The 27,889-nt window shown below is 33.3% G+C and overlaps 1 protein-coding gene across 8 annotated transcripts in view; it reads right to left on the bottom strand.

Moving 5' to 3' along the window:
• LOC145261241 (uncharacterized) overlaps window positions 1-27,889 on the bottom strand; it is a 576,350-nt gene that overhangs the window by 154,689 nt on the left and 393,772 nt on the right. For all 8 annotated transcript variants that reach the window (XR_013864431.1, XM_080119616.1, XM_080119619.1 and 5 more), the window contains one exon: window positions 23,772-23,883. Coding sequence is in view for 7 of the 8 variants with exons in the window: in XM_080119616.1 (XP_079975742.1) it covers window positions 23,772-23,883 (112 nt within the window). In the remaining variant the exon portion in view is untranslated. The remainder of the gene's footprint in view (window positions 1-23,771; window positions 23,884-27,889) is intronic.

Below are 27,889 nucleotides of genomic sequence, written 5' to 3'. Positions count from 1 at the left end.
AAATATATTTATTTAATTATATTTCATCTTTTATTTATACCAAGCCTTTAATTTATGAAGTTCGATGTAACTATAGAGCATATACAAATGAGAAAAGTCTATATTCCAAATTTCAAGATGACCATCTTACCGCTTATTTCTTTCGCCATCTTCACATCACCCATTTTGTAGTGCAGAATCGTTCATTCAATTATTATGTCGATTTTTTAAAAATTTATTCCACCCTTAACTCATAAGAAAGAGTACTTATAAATTTTAAAAGAAAAGAAATATGGGCATGGTTACAAAATCTGAAAATTGGAAGAGAAGTTGCAATTATTTTTTTCATTTTGTTACGCTATCTTGGAATTTTATTTATCTTGGAAAATTCAAAGATGGCGTAACAAAATGAAAAAATAATTGCAACTTCTTTCCCAATTTTAAGGTTTTGTAATCATGACCATATGCCTTTATTTTCTTTTAAAATTGATAAGTACTTCTTCTGATGAGTTAAGGGCAGAATAAATTCAAGAATTGACATAATTACATGAATGATTCTGCGCTACAAAACAGGTGCCGTCAAGAATTGTGTATTTCAACGTATTCAAAGAAATAAACGGTAAGATGGTCAACATCTTGAAATTTGGAATATAGACTTTTGTCATATATATATATATATATATATATATATATATATATATATATATATATATATATCTATCTATAATATAAAGCTGAATGCCTGTGTGTGTGCGTGTGTGGTCATGAATAGGCTCCTATATGGTTGACTATTTCAAAAAACTGATTGCATATAATGATAGAAGATGTATCGAGACACAGGAATGGGTATGTTTGATCTGGCAGAATGGTGGTTCATTAAAATTGTGGGGTCTGCGTTCGCGCCTGGTCCACAAAGTATGGAAATAAAAAATTAAAAAATTAAAAAAAAAACGTTTACAAGTGTTTTTGATATAGATGTACATAAGAATATTTGATAAGTATGTTTTAACTTAAATAGGGATGGTATAATAAAATTTTGGGATCTGCGTTCGCGCCTGGCCTCCATAGAATGGAAATAGGCGCAAACTTTAATAAAGACTTTTCATATCTATCTGCGTAAGTATACTTTGATAATTATGTTTCAGTTTGAAGAAATATGGTATAATAAAATTATGGCGTGTTCATTCACGCCTGACCTCCATAGAATGGAAATATGTCACAAAGTTTAACAAGGTTTTTTAATATAGATCCACAGAATATTGTGATAAGTGTTTCAGTGTGAACAGGTATGGTATAATAAATTACAGGGGTCTATCTATTTTATTTTTACTTTCATCATATTTTGCTTTGGTTTTGATACCCCCAAATTCGAAGCTATCTCTTTACAACCGTTGCTTTTCATAACCTATCATACTTTCATAAATCAGAGTCCATTTTCTGTAGGCTGTTTTTGAACCCAGTCAACGACGGGTACTTTTGCTAGTATATATATATATATATATATATATATATATATATATATATCATTTGCAATGTTAACTAATTTGCATATTAGTTTTGAAAAAGATATTTTATTAATTAACTTATTTGTTATTGTTTTAGCAAATAATTCTGCTTTGAAATATTGTTTGAAATTTCTGGAAAAAACATTTAGCATTTGTGTTCAAAAGGTTCCTTTCTTTAGAAGGACTGACTTTATTTTCAACAAATTGATTTCATCTTTCTTTTCCTTTCTTTACGGCCATATTTAAAACGTAAATAAATTTCTACAAAAATGACCAACGTGCTCATATTCTTTTATATGAATAAATAAGATTTAGTTTCTTGCAGCAAAGTTATGAATGAATAATTTATTGTTTTAAATTAAGGTTTCAAATATTTTAAGGAGCGAACTTTTAAAAACAATAGCGAGCTGGATAAGTCAGCTAGTCTCTCTCTCTCTTTCTGAAGAATACATGACATAATAGTATTTATAAAAAAATTGAGGCAAGCAACATCACGTCTGAGAGAAAGAGAGAGAGAGAGAGGTTGCAGCGTAGAAGAAATGATGAGGCCAATCAAATTACAGCTACGTTTTCGTAGTTCTGTTTAATTTTGGAAAACAAGAAAGAAAAACTCTTTACAGTGGTTGTAGCTAGACGAGTTTTCACTGTGAAGGTTTTATTTTAATAATATCCATTCTTTCTTGTTTTTACCTTTTTTTCATCGGATAAACCTTTCATTTACAACAAACTATTAAAACGAGAATAAACATTAACACCTATTGCACCTGATATATATATATATTTTTACACATCAAGTTTTTTTTTTTACACATTAATTTTTTTTTTTTTACACATCAAGTTTTTTTTTTACACATCAAGTTTTCTTTTTTTTTTTTTACACATTAATTTTTTTTTTTTTACACATTAATTTTTTTTTTTTTTACACATTAATTTTTTTTTTTTTTACACATTAATTTTTTTTTTTTTTACACATTAAGTCTTTTTGTTTTACACATCAAGTTTTTTTTTACACATCAACTTTTTTTTTTTTTTTACACATTAATTTTTTTTTTTTTACACATTAAGTACATAAAATTTCATTAGATTATTTTTATTGCTATTTTCTTATCATTTTTTTTTTAAAATTATATTTTACTCACACTCACCCCTAACAAGGCATATTGTCATTTGGACGTAAGGGGCTACAATTTGGGACCATGCCAAGATTAACAAGATGTTGGTTTACATTACATTTAAACTTATGCATATCAGTACTGTCAGGGAAGCAGGTAGTGGGAAGGGAATTCCAAAGTCTAGCTATTCGAGGGAAGAAACTACTAGAGTAGAAAGCGTTTTGGCATTTGGGGACCTCAACAGTGAAGGGGCGTGATTTTGTTGCTAAGTCGGTTTGTCGGGGATATGTAAGTCAAGAGGGCACAGGCAGAAGTGAATTATCTTTTATGATTAATATCATAATTGGAAATCATCGGCAATAATCTTATTAAAGATTGTTTTGGGAAACCAGAGTCGGATGCTAACAAGAGGTAGGATGTGGGTGGGTGGCGTGGGGGTGAAGAATCTCATTTCAGACATCTAAAGTAATGATGCAGCTGAAATTAGATAGCATTAAGGCAGTTGAATTTAGACAGCTTTTGCCTAACGCGAAACAAAAGAAAATTATAGTGTTTGACGCGAACGTTGACACCAATTTAACAACATAAAAACCGATTAACAGGAAACAAATGCCAACATTAAAACTCATTTATCATGTTGTTTCGTTTTGTTTTCAATCTAACCTTAAGAAAACAAGTATTGAAATATATATGATAAATAATGACTGGAAAGTCCTGTTTCTCTGAAATAAGCCTTACTCAATCCATATGACGTTTTAGTGGAAATGTATACAAGTCATTAGATATGTAAAAGACAAAAAAAAAAAAAAAGAAAGAAATTAGTAAGAATCAGGAGAAAAAATATAATATCAGAAAAGAAAAATAGACCTAAAAAAAACACAAATATAACAGAACTAAGGAACAGAAAAGGGAAAAAAGAAAAGGAACAGAAAAGGTGGGGGGGGGGAGAAAACAGAAAAGCGAAAGAAAAAAAAAAAGGACAAACAAGAACAATTTTGTTTTACAAATGAAAGGTTAAAAGGGAGAATAAAAGGGGAAAAAGGAAAAAGTTGAAAAAAAAAAAAAAAAAGCAAACGAAAAAACAAAAGGAAATGAAAAAAAAAAGTCATATATAAAAAGTCGCCAACTCAAAAACAAAAGATATGAAGTGAAAAACTCCAAGTTTACATGACTTAACCCCCCCCCCCGTCCTCACTCCAGAAGGGAAGTGGCTGGGTTTTAATATGAGGAAAATCCAGTTCTCCAAAAAGGGATACTATCAAAATAAAAATTGCCTAAGCCTAAAACCATCTATTTACAGATTGAGTACTGAAAATATGAATTGTAGCATCAGAACAGGCACTATACCTTTGCTCCTAGCCAAAAGTCAACGTCCAAGATGTTCTTCAAATTATGTTATGTATAAAGTTGAGTTCCCTAACACCGTATTTTTGTGATTAACGACCTTTATTTTTTCACTACAAACTACATAAATTCTGTTTCATCAGTATATTATATTCAATCGATTTCTTGGATTTTAATATTTAATCCTGGTAAATAATTCTTTAGTTATGAATAAAAGAAATTGGATGACACTTCACTAATTTAGATATACTCTTACTCTCCCTATTTTCACCAGGAAAAATTAAACATGCATTTTTTGATAATCACCGTTCCAATACTCCTCCTTTTCCTCCTTCCTTTATATTTCACTAGCGAGGGGTACCCGGCGTTGCCCGGGTGTTTGTAGGTGTGTGTAGTGTTAAATAAAAAAGAAACTGTGGGTGGGGGTAGGATCGAAGCTGAAGCCTTGAGGCGAAGTTTGAAAATAAAATCGGCCAGCCAGAATGAAACATTGTTATAAGCGAATAAGTGAAAGATATTTGAAAGTCGTCGAGCGTTACGACGATGACGATATAAGCATTGTTATAAGCGAAGTAAGAAAAGAAAACAACGTTTTAATTAAGCGGCGGGGGGGGGGGTAATCAAAACATCGAGAAAAAAACACAAAAAAACTAACGTAAGGCAAACAAACGATGAAAACAGAAAACGAACATGTGAAAAATGGCTTAAATAAGCCTGTTTCGATATTAAAATTTAAAAAATCGGTGGGTACCCGGGTGTTTTTGGGTGTCGCTAAGAATAAGCGAAGTAAAAAAAAACAAAAAAAAAAAACAGGTGGGTACCTGGGTGTTTTTGGGTGTCGCTAAGAATAAGCGAAGTAAAAAAAAAAAAAACAGGAAAACGAACGTTACGTGAAAAATGGCTTAAATAATACAGGGTTCAATATTTAAATTTAAAAAATCGAAAAAAAAAAAAACAAAAAACATCTCACACCACGATTCGAACCCAAAACGTTTAGATAATGAACCAAGGCCTTAACTACATGATCTAAAGCGCCGCGCCGTATATAAAATTTGTTCGGTTTTTCAACTATTTAAAGTAAATCAGGTCACGACGTCATAACGTGATCTGACGCATGCGTTGTTGCCCCCCCCCCGTCGAAAATTGTCGATTTCGGTGTGAAAAAGTTAACGTTTTTCTTTCTATCTCTCTCTCTCTCTCTGTTTGCGTCTCTCTCTCTCTCACTTCGTCTTCCTTACTGTTACTAAAAAAGAAAATGGCATCTAGCTTTTTTTTCGTAAAAACTTTGATCGTTAATATTTTTTGTAAGCATATTTTTTTTTACTTCACATTTTTGGCTTGTTATTTTTCGTTTAACTATCGTATCTAACTATTTTGAATGTGCTAATAACTTTGGTAACGTTGCCATAGCGTAGAAGTTCATAGTTTAGCTTGTGTAAGGGTTAAATTTTTTTCTACTAATTTTTTTTTAAAATTCAGACTGCCATTAGAGCTTGCTGACGTCAAGATCACGTGACATGACTCAGCGGGTTTTAAATACAAGTTGACCCAAAATAAACGGCTCCATGTATACTTTATGTATACACGGAGCCGTTTACATATTTTTTGGGGTAGTTATAAATCGATTTAAAAATATGTAATGTTTAACATTAAAGTGTCACTTTTTTGGCCCCCCCCCCACTGCAGAAAATCGATCAGTTGACGCACTTCTGATGGTCCTTTTGGGCTAATTTTTCGATATTTGTCGTCCGGAGGGTAGGGCTTTAATATGATACCAAGTTTGTGAATTTTTGTTCTGTCGGTCAAAAGTTTTTAGCAGATACACACACAAACATACATACATAGATACATTTTCGCTTTTATATATATAGATTATTTTTTTACTCCAAGCATAACTGTCAATTAGGGGCCAGATTTATGGGGGGGAGGGGAGTGCTATCCTAAATAAGGAGTTGTGCAGCAAGATATTTGTTTACATTACATTTAAATAGTTCAAGAACAGAAGCATTAGAGTATAAAGTTTTCAGCATCTGCGTATCTCTACAGTGAAGAGGTGAGACTTTATTGCTTGTCAGATGTATTTAAGTTGGGAGTGTACAAGTTTAGTAGATTCTTTGGAGTGCGAACGGAAGTACTTGTTGTGATGGGACAGAGGTTAGAGTTTGATAAACAGCCTATTAGGCTAGAGATTCTTTTTTGCACAAAGTCAAAGATAGAGAGACTAGTGGTAAGTGCACTAGTCGAGATAAGGCAACAGCACACCATTTTGTGTAGTCAAATGGAAACTTTATAGAGTTACTAGAACATGTACCTGGCATTGCCCGGTATTAAACGTAGCGTTAAATTTCTTTAAAAAAAAAAAAAAACGAACAGAAACTTAGATATGTACATGCGAGTATTATTTTTTTCTAAACAGTTCACTTGTAAGTTAAAAAAAAAAAAGAAAAAAATGCTAGAGCTGAGATCGAAACCAAAACCTAAAGACAGTAAGTACAATAACCATTAAGCCAACTTGACACGATCTTTTAAAAGTGTTTTCAAACCTACTTATTCTTAATATGAACAATTTGTGCATGCACAGTCATGAAACAGTGACAAACAAATAAAAAATCTCGTGCCCCCCCCACTCCAACTACTAATTTTTCAATTTTGACTTCTTAGCAGCCCTTTCTTCTGGATGAAAACTGATTAAAAAGTTTTCCACATGTCTGAATACTCTATATACCAAATTTCAAATCTGTAGATCAAGAATTTGTTGAGTATATAGGTTGAGAAGTGTATCCACACACACATGCACACATATTCTCACTTTTATAGATATAGGATACAGGCAGGTGTAAGAAGTTTTCCAGCTTAGTAGAGGGAAATCACCTTCTTTGCGGAAGACTTTCTGAGAAACTTCAAACATTGTTGTCAAGAATAGGTTGAGAAGTGAGGCTTGGTGATCCTCAGGATCTGGGAATAGGGTTGGGTATGTGACAGTTTGTGAAAAGAGTGCGCATTAGAGGAACTGTGTGCTGATACTAGCTGCATCTATGTAGCTCAAGAAACCAAAGCAATCCATGCGAACATTAAAATCACCAATTATGTTGTACCTAGATCAAAGGAAAGTGTTGCGTCCGTATCATCAGAGACATAGTCCAGTAGGGTACAGTCCTGGGTCGAAGAAAAACGGTAGAGGAAATATAAAGATATTAGAAAGCGGATCTTGGGTTTATTTTTCGGCAGCCTCATAACTCTTGCTTCCCTTATTTAGTCCTCATATTCCATGAGCAATGTTTCTGACAAAAAGAGAAGAATTGCTGTTTTCTCATTCAGAATCTATTCCATCTAACACTTATTGTTGCAAAGTTTTAAAACTTGGAGTAGTATTTTTTTTTTTTTTTTAGTTACTTACATTAAGTGGCTTCATGCCTGGTCTGGAGCGATTTTCACAAAAAAACAAAAACAAAACTAATGTTGTTTTGTAGGGTTAACCTAAAACACATACAGGCCTATTCATCTGATTCTGTACTAAATTCTCTCATCAAAAGGGGAGGGGGGATTACAGATATAAACTCGAAGCCAGTGCATATGCTTGACAAAGTCTTTGCATCTTTGAGTGGGAAGTAGCCTAGCCTGTCAAAATGATTAGAGAAGGTAGAGTACTATAGATTAATTTTGCTTAATGTTAACCTTATTTTTTCGTCTACCAAACATTTTGAAACCAGCTCACTAAATATTAATTAACAGGACTTGTGGAAATTCCACAGAATGAGAAATAGTTTAATCAACAAATATCCTTAGATGAAACTAATATTTTTCTGAATAACGAAAAAAAAAAAAAATTACAGGAAAATCAATAACACACAGCAAAAATGAGTTTTATTAACATTTTTATGAAAATAGTGTCCATTATATTTTTAATATCGACATGGCCCAAATGAAATAAATAATAAATATTCAGAAAGTAATATTGTGCTACATAGTTCAATACAAATAATACAATTACATTGTAAGAGACAATCTTTAATTTACTCCTTCAGTCTAGCACCTCTTGACAATGTTCTTGTATTTTTGCCCTGTTTGTTTCAAATGCCCCCTTTTATATGAAATATTTCGTTGACTTCTATCTTCAGTGAAAAACCATTGCACGTCAAAATCACTATGAATTCTTTTCTCACACCATAATGACAATGATCATATAATGATATTTGAAAACGAGGCTATATCATATTCGTTTCTAGGGTTGTTAAATTGACCCTTTTAAAGCCAAATTTCATGGAGTTGGCCTTCATTTTTTTTTTAAAAGTAGTTTAGCCGTTTTTCAAAGCGTAATGTACGGACTAACTAAGTAAGGAACAAGCAGAACATCATATAGATTAGACTATATGTTAAGTAAATACTTATATATATCTTTAAAATTATAAAGTTCCAATTGAATTTATACTTTTAAAAAAATTTTTGGCAACAAAATGTAAATAGATATCTTTGTTTTTTTTTATGTGTAAATACGTATTATTATTATTATTATTATTATTATTATTATTATTATTATTATTTAAAAAGAAGAATTAATCTGCGCATAGTGATTCATTGATGTAAGTGAAGAGAAAAGAGAAAAATGTGAAGAAAGAGAAGGGAAGGAGAAAGAAAGAGAAATAAAAGGCAGATAAAAGAAACAAAAAGACAGAAAAAGTGAAAGAAAGAAAAAAAATAAAAAAGAAAAGGAGAGAGAGAAAGAGAGTGAGAAGGAGAGAGAGAAAGAGAGACAGAAGGAGAGAAAGAGAAAGTAAAAAGAAAGAGAAGAAAATAAAAATAAAGAGAGGGAGTAAGAGAAAAAGAAGGAGCTCAGGTGATAATTTTATTTGGGTCAAATTTATGGAGTTTTTAAAAATTTTCATATTCAACTTTAATCAAACGTAAAACATCAAATTCAAATGATTTAATAATGCGTCATACAAGTTCACTTTCTTTTTCACTAAAAATGGGATGGGCAGTTGGTTTTGTATGCGCCACTAAGAAAATACTTTTGTTCTTTCCAGAGATATCTATAAAAAATATAATTCTACAGGCATAGAGAGAGAGCACGGTGATCAAGAACAATATTATAGCTGTTATATCAAGTTTAAAGAGGTATGTGACCATGAACCAATTGATTAAACACTGGCCTGTTAAGTCAAGGAATACACATTTGCTTCCATTGGGAGTGGGATGTTTTTACTTTTATTTATTTTTTTATTTCTAAACTATTAGTTAAGCTGCAACTAACTTTTACATTTTTTGAAGGATGGCTGATGAATTTAATCTATTATTTCAACACCCACCAAATTTTAAATAGCAATTGAAAATAAAATTATCTACCCTTCTCTCTCTCTCTCTCTCTCTCTCTCTCTCTCTCTCTAAAAACAAACAAAAAACGAAAAAAAACAAACAAACTTACATTTATTTTTTTTTTATTTGGGGAAGGGGGAAAATGAAAGGAGATTAAAAAAAAAAAAAAAAATGAATACTTGGCCAAAACGTCATGAAACAACAACTAATAAAGATGAGGATAATAGTCCGCAAAAGATAAATACTCATCTCAATAACGAATTCCAATTAAAAAAAATATATATTAAACTATTAGTTAAGCTCTCCTAAGAAATTCATAGAAATTTTTGGTAGAGTTTTAACTTATGATTTAAAAAGCTTATGCAGTATTTTTTAGTGGAAGGGGGGAGTAAAACGATTATTTTACACCTTCAAATAAAAATACTTCTTGCTGCAACATATGTTAAAATGTTTATCATAATTTATGAAATTCTTAAATAATAGGTTAATCAGAAAAAATAACTTCAAAGTTTATCTAATTTACATATGTGATAATAGTGCGATAACAATGGAAATTAGTCACAGCAAGAAAACAGTCATTTTTTTCTTTAAATGATCACAGAGATAGTAAAAAAGAGTAGTTGAATCAATGGAGTGTGATGGGGGGGGTCGAGAAAAATACATAAAAAGTTGAGAGAGATGGGTGATGTGTGCAGTTAATTATAAATTACGGCTCATTAGAAAAATCACAAAAATTATTTTTCAACCACAACTCAATCTCAGATTGAAAATATTATTTAACATGTATTTTGTGTTATTAAAGCATTAAAAAACCCTTCGGAAACAAACATTGATTAACACCCATTTAGTATGTGTGTGCACAAACATATATATATACAGGGTGACCCCTCCAAAAAACGGGCCCCAACTCTAATTAGGCCCCGTTTCTTAGTGTTTTGTCCGAATGAAATGAAACTTTGGTCATAACTAGTTTATTATATTCAAAACATCACATCAAAACACAAGGGTCTTTGGCCTTTTTTCTCCGTTCTACAGCATATGTTCTAGATGGCCTCCATTTAGCTTTTGTTTTTTTTGGGGGGGGGGTCACCCTGTATATATATATGAAAATTGAAAACATAATTTTATAAAGCCAATACAAGATATTTTTTTTTTTTTTGGTACTCTTGCAGAATTTGACCCGGATCCTCAGGATTTTCCATCAATTATGATTCTGGCTCCATTGGCAGTCACCGGATTAAGCTGAGCAAAGACGCAGACGAATTTCAAAACAAACAAAACAACAAAAAAATAAAAAATACAATAAATAAAAAATAACAGTTGCGTCTTGTATTGATTATTTTCATTTTTTTATCAACAAGAGTTTTGTTTTTCTTCACCATTAGACAAATGGTTATACATTTTCTTCACCATTAGACAAATGGTTATACATTTTCTTCACCATTAGACAAATGGTTATACATTTTCTTCACCATTAGACAAATGGTTATACATTTTCTTCACCATTAGACAACACAGCACAGATTTAGATTTCCCAGCAACACTATGTCATGAAAAAAGAAAAAAACACACACAAACTGTTTCTATCCTGATGAAGGCGCTATGATCGCTGAAAAAGATTGTTTTTAAACAAATGTTTGTTTAGTTAAGAAAATATCGGCATTGTATTGGCTTCATAAAATTATGTTTTCAATTTAAACAATGCTTCTACCACAGAGAAAAATCATATATATATATATATAAAATTCATTCATGAGTTTCTATGAACATACATATTTTTTAAGTATATATTCGTGAGAATTCAGTCCAAATTGTTACAAACAAGCTCAATGAAATTATGTTTCGACCCAGAGCATATATACTAGTAAATTACGTTTATAATGGCCAAAAAACAGAATCGGTTCACAATCATAATTTTTGTTAATTTTTTTTTTTTTTTTTTAATATATTTTGTACTTATAATCTAGGCATTCTCCTATATTCTAAGTACAAAAAGTAAAAATATACAAAATAAACAAATATTATCATCATAGACTGAATCTGTCATTTGTTAATTGAGATGTAAATTACCAATATTATATATATATATATATATATATATATATATATATATGCACACATACATACATATGGTATTTTATTTCTTAAAATCAATCATCTGAGGAAGTCTTGAAATAAAGATAGAACGTTGATGAGCATATAATTTTGGTTTGTTCTTTTTTCATCTCTCCATCATGTTGGAATATTATTTCTATAATTTTCCATCAAAAAACACCCACCCACACACACATATATATATATATATATAAATGAGTGAAATAGAAAAGGATATTCTTGAATTGTTAATTAAAATGACATTATTTTTAATAAACTTATTAGAAATTAGAAAATTGAAATATTCTGATATCAAAGCAACCCAAAGAATCATTGTAAGAGGTGTTGCCGTCTCATGATGTTTATTCTAAATAGAATAACAACAAACTAAATAGTTTGTTGTTTCAGTGGAATTTGAATAAACAGAAACGTGTTGGCAGTGGCAAGCAATGAATGTCCATTTCTATGAATCATTCAGATGATAAACCTGACTTCTGCAATCGGATTTAAATTCAGTCACGTCAGATTAGATAAAAATTCTGTTTAAAAAATATGAAAATGATATAAAAATAAAAATATCAAAATAGTAATTTATATACTTTTAATATTAAAAAAACAAACATGAAATGATATATTTATTAAAAAAACATGAAATGATTTATTTATTAAAGTTTTTTTTTATTTCCTTATTTTTTTCAAGCTGGGGATGAGGCATCCTACCGGATGCCAAACATTCACCTACTATTTCATACATTCCAACTAGAAGATCTTTTTAAGATTCTAACCACCACTTTCAGTGCAATTGCTTGACTCTCTCTTGCACTTGGTTCACTGGGTATATTTGCCAGATAGTTTTTGAAATTCTATTTCATGGGTCCAGTTGCTCCAAATGTCACTTGAGGATAAGGGTTAAAGTGTTCACAGTTGTCACTAGGACAACAGCACAGTAATCATTACTGGTAAAAATTTGGTAGAATTTGATTATTTAAGGGGACGGTTTAACAAGAACTTGTTTACATTAGACTTGAAGATGACCAAGTTATAGTCAGCCAGAAAGCAGGCCAGCAGAACAGTGTTCCACAGTCAGGCAGTTCTAGGAAAGAAGCTTTGTTCATGGAATCTGCATTTAGATTTAGGCATAGATAGAGTGGGGGAAATTATTGATAGTGGTTGTAACAAGTCGAGTGTTGTTTGCAAAAGTTTGACCAAAGGGGGTACCATAGATTGGAGCTCAGTTGAGCACTTGCCATGAAAATAATGGTAGAGCAGAAAGAGGCTTGCAACATCTCTTCTGTGGGAAAGAGGTTGCAGGGAAGAGAAAAAGGCATCACCAACTAGGTTTTGAAGCAGGTTTTGAACTCTATCAAGGTAGGATGAGGTCTCCAAGCAGTTCCTTCTCAGATGTGGCAACAATACTCCATCCTAGGACATATTTGACTCTTATACAGCATTATCGAAAGTAAGATATCTACTGGAGTGGTAGAATGAGCCAACCATTTTTCCACAGATTTGATGTATGTGTTCCATTTCAGATCAGGAATGCAGGTTAGTTCCAGAAGCTTATCAAGACATGGTGCTTCCCCAAGAGGAGAATCATTCATTTCAGGTGGCGACTGATGGGAGTCAAAGCATCGATGATGGAAAAAGAGGTTATGTTTAAGTGTGTTAACCAGCCGCCTTTTCCGCATTGAACCACATGCTGAAGATCAGAAGGGGGAGAATCAGAGAGATCTTGGTCATTGCCAGCCTTTGAAGTGTTGTCAGCGATGGTAGTACCGTCGGCATATTTATGAATGATCTAGGAATGTGATTTAGGAGATCATTGATGAAGATAGGAGCCTCGTTCCCGCAGAAGAGATGTTGCGATGAAACCCTACAAGATTTTTACTTGAAATGCAACCAAGATCACTCAGGAAGTTTGAAAGAATATATCCCTTGTGCGAAACATAGCAATGTGAAGAAAACGACTTTTCATCGCGTGAGACAATGAGACAAGACTCTAAACACTTCTTAGCAGTAGACGATTCTGATTTTTAGACGTAAGTACCAGTAGGAAGTAATGTTGATAATAAACGAAGGAGTGGTATAACGAAATATCAATGCTTATCCAAGCAGAGAAAAATGGCATTGTTCATTTAAAAAAAAAAAAAGTTGTTCAGTAAGGGCTTTGTTCTATATGAGGTAGCCACCCAAGACGAAGCTTCTAGTTATCATATAAAGATTCGGGGGGGGGGGGGGTATCTTGCTTGCTCGTCATTAAAAGGAATTGTGCGGTACCAGAAAAAAAAAAAAAGAAAAGAAATTGTCAGCACTCATCAACAATGCTGCAATTTATACCAACTCCTCTTAACTTGAACCATAATTCACAACACCAACAATCAACATCTCTGCACTTGTTAAAAACTCAACCCCTGCCCTCCCCAATTCATCCTTCTTATAACTGCTACTCCCCGTATATGTAAATTAATGTCATGCATGCATATATATATATATATATATATATATATAAAGAAAGTGTCATCATCTTGAAAAAACAAAACAAAGGCAGATAACTCCAATATAATTCAAACTTGCGAAATCAGCCTTTTAACGCTGACGATTTCACATTAATCGTTTAAAATCGTTTAAATATGATTTTCTTTATAAAAAAAGGACTACTTGATCAAGTTACGTGATTTTTGGAATATAAAATTTTCGTTTCATGACAAGTAGTGTCACCATAAAGATTCTTCCATAAATTTTTTTTTTTGTAATTAGGTTGAATTCTGGATAAAAATCAATTTTATTTTCAAACTCGTTTTATCATGTTTTTTTTTTCATTGTTTTGACCTCCAGACTTTTGACCTTTAGTCTTATGATCTTCACATCTGTTAAACTCAGGAACCATTGAAGAATTCAAAACTCAACCCTTTATTAAAGCTCACATTGCCTTCTGATATTCTTTCAGTTGCTTTTTCTGAAGACTGAACCTAGAACCTTATCACCAATTTTGGGATGTAGTTAGCACTATTTAGCTGAACTCAGTTTTATGCTCAAAGCAGAAAGAAGGCAGATTTTAAAAAAATATAGAAAGATACAAAAATTTCTGATAAGCTTGTTACGAAATTTAGAAAACAGTATAAGGTATCATAAACCAGTTTAAAGTTTAGCATACAAAAATGGGAAAATTTAGTAGAATTCTCTTCAATTTTGCTTTGTGGCAACTCATTTATTTTTGGTGTTACTTTGAGAAACAAAAAATGTAATATTTTCTCTTTTATAAGTGTACTAGCGGGGGGTACCCGGTGTTGCTTGGGTGTTTGTAGGTGTGTGTGTTTTTGGGTAAATGAAAAGAAAAATCGTTGTTTGTTTAAAACCCCCCCCCAAAAAACCAAAGCCTTGACATGCAGTTGGAAAATAGTAAAACGTGCGACCTGGCAGGTGCCCGTTTTTGAGGAGTCAACGACGTGAACTTTGAGTGCGAGTCTGTTGGCTTCTTTTTTTTTATACGAAAAAGCTTAATGCACATGCAGCGATCATAAGCAATGGCTATTCAGCAGTTAACATTTTCTGCGGGACAGTTTTTAATGAGGTCAATAACCAGGTTTGTTTGTTTTTACCTAACTTTGGGGAAAACCAGCTCCCTGTTTATTAGTGTTTCGTCTCGAAATGAAAGGAACCATCTGATATGACGAAGCTGACATTGACCAAACGTTACATCGCTTTCTAGAGACCACTGGCCGTGGGCCAGTGATTCGAATCGAGTTTCGCTTTTTTTTTTATATACCAAAAAACGAAAGCAACACGTGCCGATCCGAAAATGTCAAATATTTAACGTTTCAAAGTCGGGAAAATTAAATAGAGAGGCGACCCCCCCCCTGTTAAGTCGTAGATATTATCATTTAGACGTGATATAAAAAGTTTTAAAAATGAGCGACAGTCTCAAGAATCCGCTGGAAAAAAGTCTTTTGAAGACATACATACATTTTCGCTTTTATATATATAGATAATTCTTTCTCTTATGCCATCAATAGTTTTTGTACACCTCAACCAGCTCTGTTTTTTTTTTAATTTTTATTTTTTTTTGTAGATCACCTCAAATTAGGTTACTATTATCAGTGAGCATTGATTTATTTTTAATGTTTTTCAATTTAATGCACAGAATATTAAGGAACTTTATATTCAACCTTTTATTAAAGACCCAACAGTAAACAGTCCATATTATAATCACCATGCCTTGTGACATTATTTCAGCTAACTTGTTTTACTGCTTTTTCTCAAGATAACCTGTAAACTTCAATCAGCTTCATAGTTGATACAAAGCCGGAGATCAAAATGACCCAAACAAGATTACAATAACCAAAATGAGGCGAGCAATCTGGAATTTGTAAAGCAATAATGAAAATTTCTTATAGTCAAAATACAAGAAACCGTTTTAATTTCTTCTTCTTTGATGAGTTGCTGAGTGTTACATCATATGACGAAGGACGAAGACAAAATAGTCAGCTGACCTTTACAAAGTTGATTATTTAGGATCAGGTGCAAAAATGCTAATAAAAAGTAGAAATGCATTATTCATTTGCAATATCGGCCGTGAAATACATGCATGTCCTTTAAAAAACAATGTAGTGATAACACAGACGCACCTGTCAGTTTACAAAAACAAGATTTCAATTAGAAGTGTATATAGGTCATCACACTCAACAGCTGCTTATAAAGAATGTCCACAGAAAGCCTCAGGCCTAATGGCACTCGATATCAAGGGAAGTAACTCTAGTCATGGGTCTTTAACTGAATAACACAAATATAATGAGATGAGGTGTAATGGGCTTTTGGGTTTCTTTCTGAATTCATTTCAGATGGCAAAGAATGAGGAGGAGAAGTCTAACTTACTATATGCTTTCTCCCATCCCGTAAATTTTAAATGGTTTAATTTGGCAGTTCACAGTTGCTAATTTTCACATTATTGGAATCATATATATATATATATATATATATATATGAATATGATTATTTAATTTAATCACAAATTAATATAAGAGGATACAATTTTATGTGTTAATTTTCAGTATTTACTTCAACAGTGCTCAATACATAGGTAGTTACTATGTGTGTATATATATATATATATATATATATATATATATATATATATATATATGTGTGTGTGTGTGTGTGTTTGTGTGTGCAAATATACATTGGTACTTATTTAGATTCTTACAAGGATTGCATGACATGACAGTGTGTCTTGGTACAGACATTTTTTTTTAATGGAAATCACTTGATACAAGGCATGAAACCACTTGATACAAGAATCTATCAAGAATGAAAGATAATTGTTGCAAAGACAAGAGATGCCTATTGACATTAATCTTGACAAAGCTATAGGTAGGAAAAAAACAGTCAACAGGGAGGGAGTTCCACAAGGCTGCAGTTCTTGAAAAGAAGCTATCTGAATAGGAAACTGTATAACAATAAGGTATTAAAACAACAAGTTAATAGAGACCACTAACCAACAAGTCCAACAAGCTGGAACAAAAAAAGCAGAGAATAGATTAGACAACTTTGAAGAACACATGTCAGAAGAATATTTATAAAAAAAGACTGAGACTAGCAACATGACGTCTGTAAGAGAGAAATTGTAGAGAAGAAGGGTGAGGGCCAGTCAAATTACAGATACATTTCTGCACATTTTTTTAGATGAGGATTGATTATTCATATCATTTGGATTCTTCGGACTATTGTTCTCATCTTGAGTGTTATTTTCACGTTTCGGTTGATGTAACATCCAATATTCTTTGGGATATCTTGTTGAATTTCTCCTGTTGAATAAAATCTTCTTTCGATTTTTTTTTTCCACATATAAATCCATAATAAAAGCAGATACAAAATTAGTCGCGCAACATCTTTTATTTACACACTGGCGATTTAAAACTGTTCTGTATTTTCGCATAACAATTTAATAAAACAATAGCAGTTGTTGTTGCTTATCACCTCACAAATCGATACTTATGCAAAATACAGAATGTGCTAAAATAATAATGACAACTTTTTGTAATTATGGACTTTCAACTAACGTTTTCATACACAAACTATACCGTATAAAGTTACATTTAAATTGAACATTATAGCTAAAAAATAGCACAGTTCATATTCTGCACAAAAAAAAAATATCTACACTGATGCAGCAAATCAGCATTGCTTAGAAATTAAATAGTGAACTCCTTGCTTTGCTCAGGCTCGGAACAAAACATGAAATTGGTTATGGCTACCTTCAAGCGATGGTTACGGCCACTGAACAAGAGTTGTTAAGACAGCCAATGCCCACCAGTGACCATGGATAAACACTAATAACAGCAAGTAATCATCTCGAAAGAACAGTGCCCACCAATGTTACGAGATGACAGTAGCCAACTTAAATGAACAGGAACCACCATGGATGACAGTGCCTGACAATTGAAGACAGGTGATTTGCCTACCAATGCCTGTCCCTATCAAATGACAGTAACCACTTGAAAATCATTGTCAACCACCATCATAACCGCCAGTGACCAACAGTTCATAGCACTGGTTGATTGTACCATATAATGGATGATGGTGCATGAATATTGAAGACAAGGCCATTCAATTTCAATTCAGAGCAGTCCAAAGGTGCTTGACACTGGTCATGATCGATAATGACAGACAATGACCAAATGCAAATAACATACCAATAACGACTAGTATTCGCCACTGAAGATAATTTCATTTCAGAGTAGTCCAATGGAGACCAATACTAGTCATGACCAATAGTGAATGCTGGGAACCAACAATGACAGTTGGAAAATCAGCCTGTGCCCACAAATAAACACAAATAAATACAAGTAACCGCCTGAAAATATTAGTACCATTAGTGCTTATCACAGACAGCCAGTGGATGTCGGTGCCCAACAATGCCCAACAGTAGAAAACAGACAATTTCAGTCTGATACAGTCCAATGAAGGCCAACACTGATTATTGCTGTCAGTGACTGCCAAATTGCAAAGGCAGTCACTACTCAGCAATACCCACAAATAATTGCCCCAAATGGACATTAATCGCCAGTAACCCCGGTACTAACGATAACAGTCAGTGGTTTCTGCAAATTGACTGCCACTGCCAGATAATGTTCGACACTGGAAGCCAGATGATTTCATTTTAGTCACAGCTGGCAGTGCCCACTATTTTCCAGGGCTGACAACTATAGTTTAATTCATTTTCAGGGATGGAGGAGTCTTTACTGAATATGTTATGGCTTTGTGCCACACTTCCACTGGGCAATGCTGGTATGTAGCTTCTGTTAGTTTAAAATAAAAAATGGAATTACATTCATGGGAATTTATAGCGATTTAAACAAAAATCCATTTTTTTTTTCTGGATTAAAAAAAAGGCGGAAACTTATGTCCCTGCATTGTAGAAGGTCATTTTACTTTTTTTCTTTTTTACTCATAAATACATATTAGTATTCATTATCGTTTCATCTATGTGTGTAGCCAATGACAAAAATAGCTGAAATTGAGATGAATTCACCAACTTGGGAGCCATGGCCCCCTAAGTGTAAGGGCAGTACAAGAAAACAACTTTTTTCCTAAACATTTTCAATCAATTTCAACTAAGAAAGTCAAAATTAAGAGAAGGATTTTTTGTGCACAAAAGTAAAAATAAATAACGTAAGGCTAGAGCCTTACCATATACCTACTACCAGTATAGTTCATGTTTCGCATGCATATTCAGCAATAGTAACCATTAAAGCACAAGTCAGCTTTTTCCTATTTTATTATGATATACACTCCAGACAACGTGTGAAGCCATTTGATAGAAGGGTGCTAAACAGAAACAAAAGATAACAGTAACCACTTGAAAATCATTGTCAACCATTGTCATAACTGCCAGTGACTAACAGTGCCTGGCACTAGTTAATTGTACCATACAATCGATGACGGTGCACGAATATTGAAGATAGGCCATTTAATTTCAATTCAGAGCAGTCCAAAGGTGCTTGGCACTGGTCATGATTGATAATAACTGACAATGATGAAACACAAGTAGCATGCCAATAATCACCAGTATTCGTCATTGAAGACAATTTCATTTCAGAGCAGTCCAATGGAAGCCAATACTGGTCATGGCCAACAGTGAACGCTGGGAACCAACAATGACAGTTGGAAAAGCAACCAGTGCCCACCAGTAAATGCAAATAAATACAAATAACCACCTCAAAACATCAGTGACCATTAGTGCTCATCAAAGACAGCCAGCAAATTATCAAAAAGACAGAAAATGCCTATTGACATTAGTCTTGAAAAGACTAAGGTTATAGGTAGGAGGAAAACGGTCAGCAGGAAAAGAGTTCCACAACCCTGCAGTTCTTGGAAAGAAGCTACTGGAATAGAAAGCTTTATTACAATGAGGAATTAAAACAGCAAATTAATGGAGATCACTAAAACAACAAGTCAAACAAGCTGAAAAAATGTGGGAACTTACACTCCTATAAGGTTGGTTAAAATTTTCGTAACCATAAAAACATATTTGTATTCTTTTTTTTACACCTTCAAAGATGTTGCTTGTTGCTAAAGTGAAATCTTGGTAAGAAGTTTATGACTGCAATCCAATTTTAAACAGCTCTATACTTGTTACATTGAGCTTGTTTTTTTTTAGTTTTATTAATATTTATTAGCATCTCATTTTTACTGCAGTAGATAATTCCTTTATCTGTTCTTATATCTCAAACCATAAAGTTGGCAAGTTTAGCATAATGACAGCGATATTTGTTAAAAGCCTTATTTCTTATAAAAACATTAAATTCTAATTTCTGGTGTTTGTTTGCACCTATGATTTTTTAAACGCATTTCAGATGAAACCATTACATTATCCATGTGTCATTGTGAAATCAGTATAAATTCCAAAAGTTACGGTAAATAATTCAGTAGATGATGTGCTAGAAGTATTTTAAATAAAAACTCAGCCACAATTACGTTCCCAGATAGCACATTTGAAGATAACGGATCTTTAAGTCGAGGGTTATTTCCCTTATGTGTCCTACTGAATTGGTCTCATCACTCTTCCACATTAAAACATACGATTAAAATTCGATAAATTCTATTTTTACTTGTAATTATTTTACAATTAGATCATTTTTTGTAATTTAAAAAAATTTATACAAATTTCACTATGATACATAAGTACCTAATGTTTTCACTTGAAATGCGTTGGTTTAAAAGACCACCGATGTAACGAAGCACCTAACGAATATTGTAAATGTTCAGATTTCAATTAGAAAATTATTCCAAATCTAAGGGAGATAACTTCATATTTTAAACAAACCCAATGAAAATGGGTTTACAGATATCATACAAAAAAGAAAAAATTAATCCGCTTAGCCAAATTGATGAAAAACTACATAAGATCAATCTCCTCCTCCTCCTCCTATGTGGATAGAGTAACCGCATAGGATCATGCTAAAAGAGATAAATATAAATTGCAAGAATTTATAAAAACCGATTTAACAGCAGTTCGGACTGGATTTATTTATACTCACAAAAAATTGTCAATATTTGTCAGCCATTTGCAATTACCTATAATGCATGGTTGGAATTTTCTTTCTAGCATCAAAAAAATATTTTTATGATGCAGAAAATGGTAAAAAAAAATAAAAAGAAAAGGCAATTCTAGTCCTCATTATAACAGAATACACAAAAGAATTGTAAATTGTTATATTTAATTTGACTTATGTGCATATACTAAAAGTATATGCTTTAGAGCAAAATCTCCATTTAATTGTCTGTCACTAAGCTGATTTTAGATTTTCCATGCTTTGTGTGGCCAATACAGGGACAGATAACCCTGGCAGGTCAATAATGTTTCAAATCTCCATCATTTACGATCTTATCCAATTTTATGACTGTCACAAATGGCATATCAATAGCAACCCTTATCTGGTTAGCCCATCTCTTTGGTGACCATCCTACTGATCTTTCTTCAATGAAACCTTCTGTATATGCTTTTGTTACATAACTGGAGTCTCATAGACGAAAAAGATGTCCAAACAAAATTCTTTCTTTATGAACGTTATTGATGGATCTGTAAATATTAAGTTTCTTTCTGATATGTTTACTGCTTCCTCTATATTGCAGAGTTCTTCCAAGAATGGTTCTTAAACTTTTCAAAGACATTGGAGATTTCTCTCGTGCCCAACCAGTATAGTTCATGTTTCACATGCATATTCAGCAATAGTAACCATCAGTGCATTGTCAAATCTTAATTTCAAACATGTTGAGATGTCCTTCCTCTTTATTATTTTTTTATACTGAGGCACCACTTATCAAGGCTCAAAAGTCACTCGAGGATAAGGGTTAATGAATGTGTGGTAATCAGTGAAACAACAGCGTATTAATAGTGGCGGAAGTAGAGTAGAAATGGATTAGGAGGGGGAAGCTCAACAAGAACTTGTTTAGACTGGATTTGAAGATGACCATATTGTAGTCAGCTAGAAAGCAGGCCAGTGCAACAGAGTTCCACAGGCAGACAGTTCAAGGAAAGAAGCTTTATTCATTAAATTTGCATTTAGATTTAGGCACAGACAGAGAGAAAACTGTTGATGATCGCTGTAGCTAGACAAGTGTTTTTTGTGAAAGTTTAGCAAGAAGGAGGTACCGTAGATTAAAGCTCAGACGAGCACTTGCAATGAAAATAACGCTAGAACAGAGACAGGCTTACAATGACTCCTATGTGAGGAAGAGGTTGGAGGAAGGAAAAAAGGGCATCACCTACTAGTTTCAAAGCTGGTTTTGAACTTTGTCAAGGTAGAATAGGGTACTCCTAGCAGCTTCCATCCAGATATGGCAACTCCAATATTCCATTTTAGGACGTCGGCTCTTATACAGGCAGAGGATTGCATCAGAAGTTAGATACCGTCTGGAGCGGTAAAATGGCGCAACCATTTATTTCTGTGCCATACCTGTTCTTTTAGTTCTCCTAATACAGAAGTCACCATTCCTATCCTTCTGTAATACACTCGATGAGAGATACAGGTATTTGCTTCTCAAAGTTCGTTTTGATTACGTGATTAGGATACTTTCATCTCAGCTGGATGAACCTTCTTCCATGAGTGCAAACTCCTCACAGAAGGAAAACAAAAATGGATCCATTTCCTTAAACTACTGTACTTTGACGTAATAACTTTAAAGTAATTGCACAAAGTCTGGGGTAATTGTGCCAACTAGCTAAAAGTGCTCTTTTAGTAACCATGCATATAAAGAGCACTTTTGTTAGTTGGCGCAATTACCCCAAAGTATGGTATCTACTGTTTCTGATTCTCTTCAGAGAGTTGTAAGGAGTTTAAACATCCCTATGCAGCAGGATCTTACATTATATTGCTACATAACTAAATTCTGATATGCAGCTGTCTATATCCCTTCAAATCCTATTAAGTCACATGAGTAAAATCCAACTAATGAGATATCTGCCTTTGTATATGAGACGGGTGAAGCTACTACCAACATTGTCCCATTATAGCGGAGTAATCTTTTACATTTTGCAAAATATATTAATACTTAACTTAAAAAACTGGTAAGTAAAATTCAACAGTCCTAGTACTGAATTGGTCAAAATAATAATTCCTAATGTCTGCAACATAATTTAAGCATTTTAAAATTTTATATAGCTGCTGTGAAAGTGTGCATGTGTAACACAATTGGATGAAAATGATTCGATGGAGATCAATAATATAAAAATGATGTATTAACAATTTTACAACTGTAAGAATTACTATGAATAAGGAGGGATTTTATTGCCTGTTGCTAAGATGATTTTAGATTTTTCAGGGTTTGTGCGGCTGACAAGGACAGATAACCCTAGCAGATCAATCATTCTTCAAAATGTCTCTTGACAAGGGAGATAATTTTAGAGTACAAAAGAGTTTTCTCCCTTAAGTTTAAAAATATTGAAAACGTGGTCTGTAAGTTTCATAACTATCAAGTTAAGGTATTTGTTGTAATTAAACCACGTCGTCGCAGCCATGCAAACGATCTGAATGATATGAGAAATATTGAGAGACTGAAAGATGAAGAATTTTGAGAAAGATATCAACAAATACAAGCTTGATATCATGGCGAGTAAGCACTTTGACCAATCAAAAAGAAGGCAGCAAAGACTCCAACAACATGGTTTAAAGTTATCGAGAAAAATCTCTCACACACAATATGCATCATCTATGGTGAAACTCCAGACCAAACAACTGCAAAACATTGAACACGCAAATGAGGATAGAAAGGTTTGAACAACAACTATTAAGAACATTGTGAGGAGCAATCTCTGAAGATGTGAAGATGACGATAGGTGTCGTATGTAAGTCACGATTGTGGAACGTCAACCATTTTCGAATAAAATAGTGAGTATCGAATAAAACTAAATGTATGCTTTTCTTACCTCATCTTGACGCTCTTGTAAGACTCTGCGTTCACTGCAGCTGACATCATCTGGAAGGACATAAAAGTCAGTGAAGTCGCCCTCATCTTCCAATTGTCCACCAGAACGGACCCTGCAAAAAAAAAGGAAATCTGTGTTAACAAAAATATAAGACAATATGTGTTTCTCATGCCAACCAATTTTTATTTACTACTAGCGGGGGGTACCCGGCGATGCCTGCGTGTTTTGAGTAAATCAAAACTCCAGGGAGGGGGGAGGGGCTTAAAATAATTAAAAAAAAAGTTTTTGTAGGTGAGTATGATGATCGAACCCGAACCTTTGAGGCAAAGTTGGAAATTAAAGTGTGAAAAAAAAAAGAAAAAAAGTGCAACGTTAACCATTGGGTCACTGCGACATACAACGGAGACACGTTTGAATTTATTTATTTATTTAACTATTAAAAACAGGTGTCACCAATAAAAGTTAACTCTGCTGCTTCCATTTGACCTAATTAAGAAGGTCAAATAGAAGTCACACAGTTAACTTTTGCTGCGAGGCAGCATTTGGGTTTGTTTACCCAAATTTGACTTTTTTTCCCCCAACTGATTTATTAAAATCCGTTTAACTCCACCAGATTCTTTTTTGTCGACGTGTATAGACTCTGGCTAACACGTCTTGAGGAGCCGAGGTACAGATCTTACACTTGTCAGCTTTAGCACTCTGCACAAAATACTGCACAGCAGCATGGAGCCGTCCTGCGCATGCTGCAATGGTCGATGTTGAGCTCAACAAGATATGCAGGACGATTACCAGCAACCTGAAATCGACCAATCTGCCATTAGTTTTTCGGACAGAAAAACCAGTGACTCAAGGCAGTTTAACATTTCTATGAAAATAGTGTCCATTGTATGTTAAATATAGGACTGAGCCTAATGAGATAATTTAATAAGTACTAATAAATACTCTATGCTACATAGTTTAATAAAAATAATAAAATCACATTGTAAGAGACAATCTTTAATTTACTCCTTAAGTCCAACACTTCTTGACAATGTTCCTTTTTTTCTGTTTTATGTCCTGTTTCTTTTGAATGTTCCTTTTTTATGTAATGTTTTACCAACTACTTCCTTTAGTGAAGAACCGCTGCACGTCAAAATTACTATGAGTTCCCTTCTCACACCATTACAACAGCAATCACATTATTATGATAATATTAAAAAAATGAGGCTACATCAAATGGAAGTCACTCATTTTCATCCAGAGTTGCCAGATTAGTCTTTTTAAAGCCAAATTTCGTAAATTTAGCCATTTTGAAGCAGTTTGGCCTTCAAAAATTGTTTTTTGCCTTTTTTTCAAATTGCAATGTATGGACGAACTGAGGACAAGCAGAATATTATATAGATAAAAAAAAAAAAGTGCAACATTGGTGGATTCTATACGAAAGCATGTGATAATGCTTATCACTGCAAAGGAAGACTGCAGTTCATATCAAATGCATCAGCATACATATGTGCATGTTTTTAAAATAATCAGTTTACAAAACTAAAGAACCGAGAGAGGGGAGTCAATGAGAGTCATATTAAAATAAACAAAATGAAACATTGAGTTCTTTTTGTTTGTTTGTTTGTTTGTTTGTTTTGTTTTACGGCATATCAACCACTTTGGGGTCATTTAATGCCGAAAGGTTCGTTATGTTGTGTTAAATATTGGTTTGTTCTTCTTAAGGTTTTTTTTTTTTTTTTTGGGGGGGGGGGGTCTTTCCTTATATTTTTGAGTATATTTTAGTTTCTTTCAGAAAATTGATAATTTTTTGGGGATCAATCTTGTTTAATATTGTTTTCAGATTTTTTTCTTGGTAATACTTTGTTCGGATTTGTTCAAGGTCAATGCAGTTTGTCAGTATATGGTGTATTGTGTAGGGTTCTTGACACGTTATACAGTTTGGTGTCTCCTCCCCTTTTAGTAGATGTGAGTGGGTGATGTGAGTGTGACCTATTCGCAGTCTGGTCATTACTACCTCTTCCTTTCTTGTTAACTTTTTGGTGTCTCTCGTTCCAATATTTGGTGTTATTTGGAATAGTTTGTTTTTGGTGCATGAGCTCCAGTTTTCTTGCCATTTTCTCTTCAAAAATGTGTTTATTTTAGTCTTTAGGTCTGTATAGGGGATTTTTCCACTTATGTGGTTTTGTTGCAGAGTTTCCTTTGCTGCCTTATCTGCTTGTTCATTCATGTATATGCCGATATGGCTTGGTATCCAGCAAAAGATAATGTTTTTTTTCATGGTTATGGCATCTATTTTGTTTAGCAATTTTGTAATAAGTGGATTTGTCATTTTTTTTTCTTTTAGAGATATGAGTATTGAAAGTGAGTCAGTAAATATGATATATTTTTGATGGTCATCATTGGTTATTATATTCAGTGCCAAATCTATGGCTGTTGCTTCTGCGCTGAAAATAGAAGATTCGTTTGGGAGCCTTTTCTTTAGTTTTATTTTTTTGTGGATGGCTGCGCATCCTACTTTATCTCCATCTTTTGATCCGTCAGTGTAAATTTGTGTATATTCTTTGTATGTATTCTGGATGATAAGTAGTTCTTCATGGAAGGTTGATGGGTGGGTTTTCGTTTTGGGATATTTATTTAATTTTAATATTATGTGTGGTTGTTTGATCATCCAGGGTGGAGTTTTTGATTTGTTATATTTATGTATTTTTGTAATGTCCATTTGGGCTTCTGTGAGAAGGTTTTTTATCCGGAGGCTGTAGGGCTTGATATCTTCTTTCTTGTTGAAGAGATGTGTGTATTGTGGGTGAAGGGTACATTGATATGCAGGATTTGTTGGACTTGATACCAGCTTTAGGTAATATTGTAGCGCTAACTTCTGTCGTCTTAGAATCAGTGGAGGCTCGTGGGCCTCTATATAGAGGCTTTCTACTGGAGAGGTTCTAAATGCTCCCAAGGCTAATCTTAATCCTTGATGGTGGATTGTATTTAGTTCTTTTATGTAGGACTTCCTTGCTGCTCCATAGATGAAGCATCCATAGTCCATTTTAGATCTGATTAGAGTTTGGTATAATTTTAATAATGTGACTTTGTCTGCACCCCAATCGGTGTGTGCTAGGACTTTGATCAATTGCATTGTCTTTTGGCATTTTGCTTTTAAATATTTTATATGCGGTATAAAGTTCAATTTTTTATCAAATATAATACCTAAATATTTATGTTGGTCGGTAAGTGGGATGTTCTTGTTATCCAGTTTCAGGTTGGGGTCGTGGTGGAATTTTCGTAATTTGCAAAAGTGGATGCATTTAGTTTTTTCCTCTGAGAATGTAAATCCATTTTCTATGGCCCATTTGTTTATTTTATTCAGACAGAGTTGTAGTTTGCGTTCGGCTGTTTGTATATATTTAGATTGGTAGTATATAAGTAGGTCGTCCACGTATAGGGCATTTTCAATTCCTGGGTCTATGTTTTTTATGATATTGTTTATTTTAATGTTGAAGAGGGTGACAGACAGGATACTGCCTTGGGGGACCCCCATTTCTTGATCTTTTTGGACTGAATAAGTGTTGTCCATCCGTACTTGGAAGTTTCTATTTGTTAAGAAATTTCTGATAATTTCTGGCATTCTACCCCTAAGTCCTAGTTCATACAGGTCTTTTTGGATTCCGTATTTCCAAGCGGTGTCATACGCCTTTTGCATGTCAAAAAAAATTGCTATTAGATGTTCTTTTTTTGCAAATGCTTCTCTTATGCGTGTTTCCAGTTTTATTAAGTGATCGGTGGGGCTTCTATTTTTCCTGAAACCCGACTGGCTTTCTGTAATTAGATTTTTGCTTTCCAAGTACCAATTTAATCTTTCGTTAATCATTCTTTCAAAAGTTTTGCACAAACAACTAGTTAGTGCAATGGGTCGGTAGTTTGTTGGGTTTGTATGGTCTTTTTTTGGTTTGGGTATTGGGATTACTGTTGCCTGCTTCCAGTTTTTTGGAATGTTGTTAGTTATCCATATCTCATTGTAAATTTGTAATAAGTAGTCCAGTGATGGTTTTGGTAGTTTTTTGAGGAATTGATAATGGATCTCGTCGGGGCCGACTGCTGTATCGGGAGATTTGTTTATTGCCTCCTCTAGTTCTGCACTG

The sequence above is a fragment of the Euprymna scolopes genome, chromosome 37, assembly GCF_053919585.1.
Source record: "Euprymna scolopes isolate OS-2025 chromosome 37, ASM5391958v1, whole genome shotgun sequence".
Taxonomy (NCBI): domain Eukaryota; kingdom Metazoa; phylum Mollusca; class Cephalopoda; order Sepiida; family Sepiolidae; genus Euprymna; species Euprymna scolopes.
This window is presented reverse-complemented; position numbering and strand designations above follow the sequence as displayed.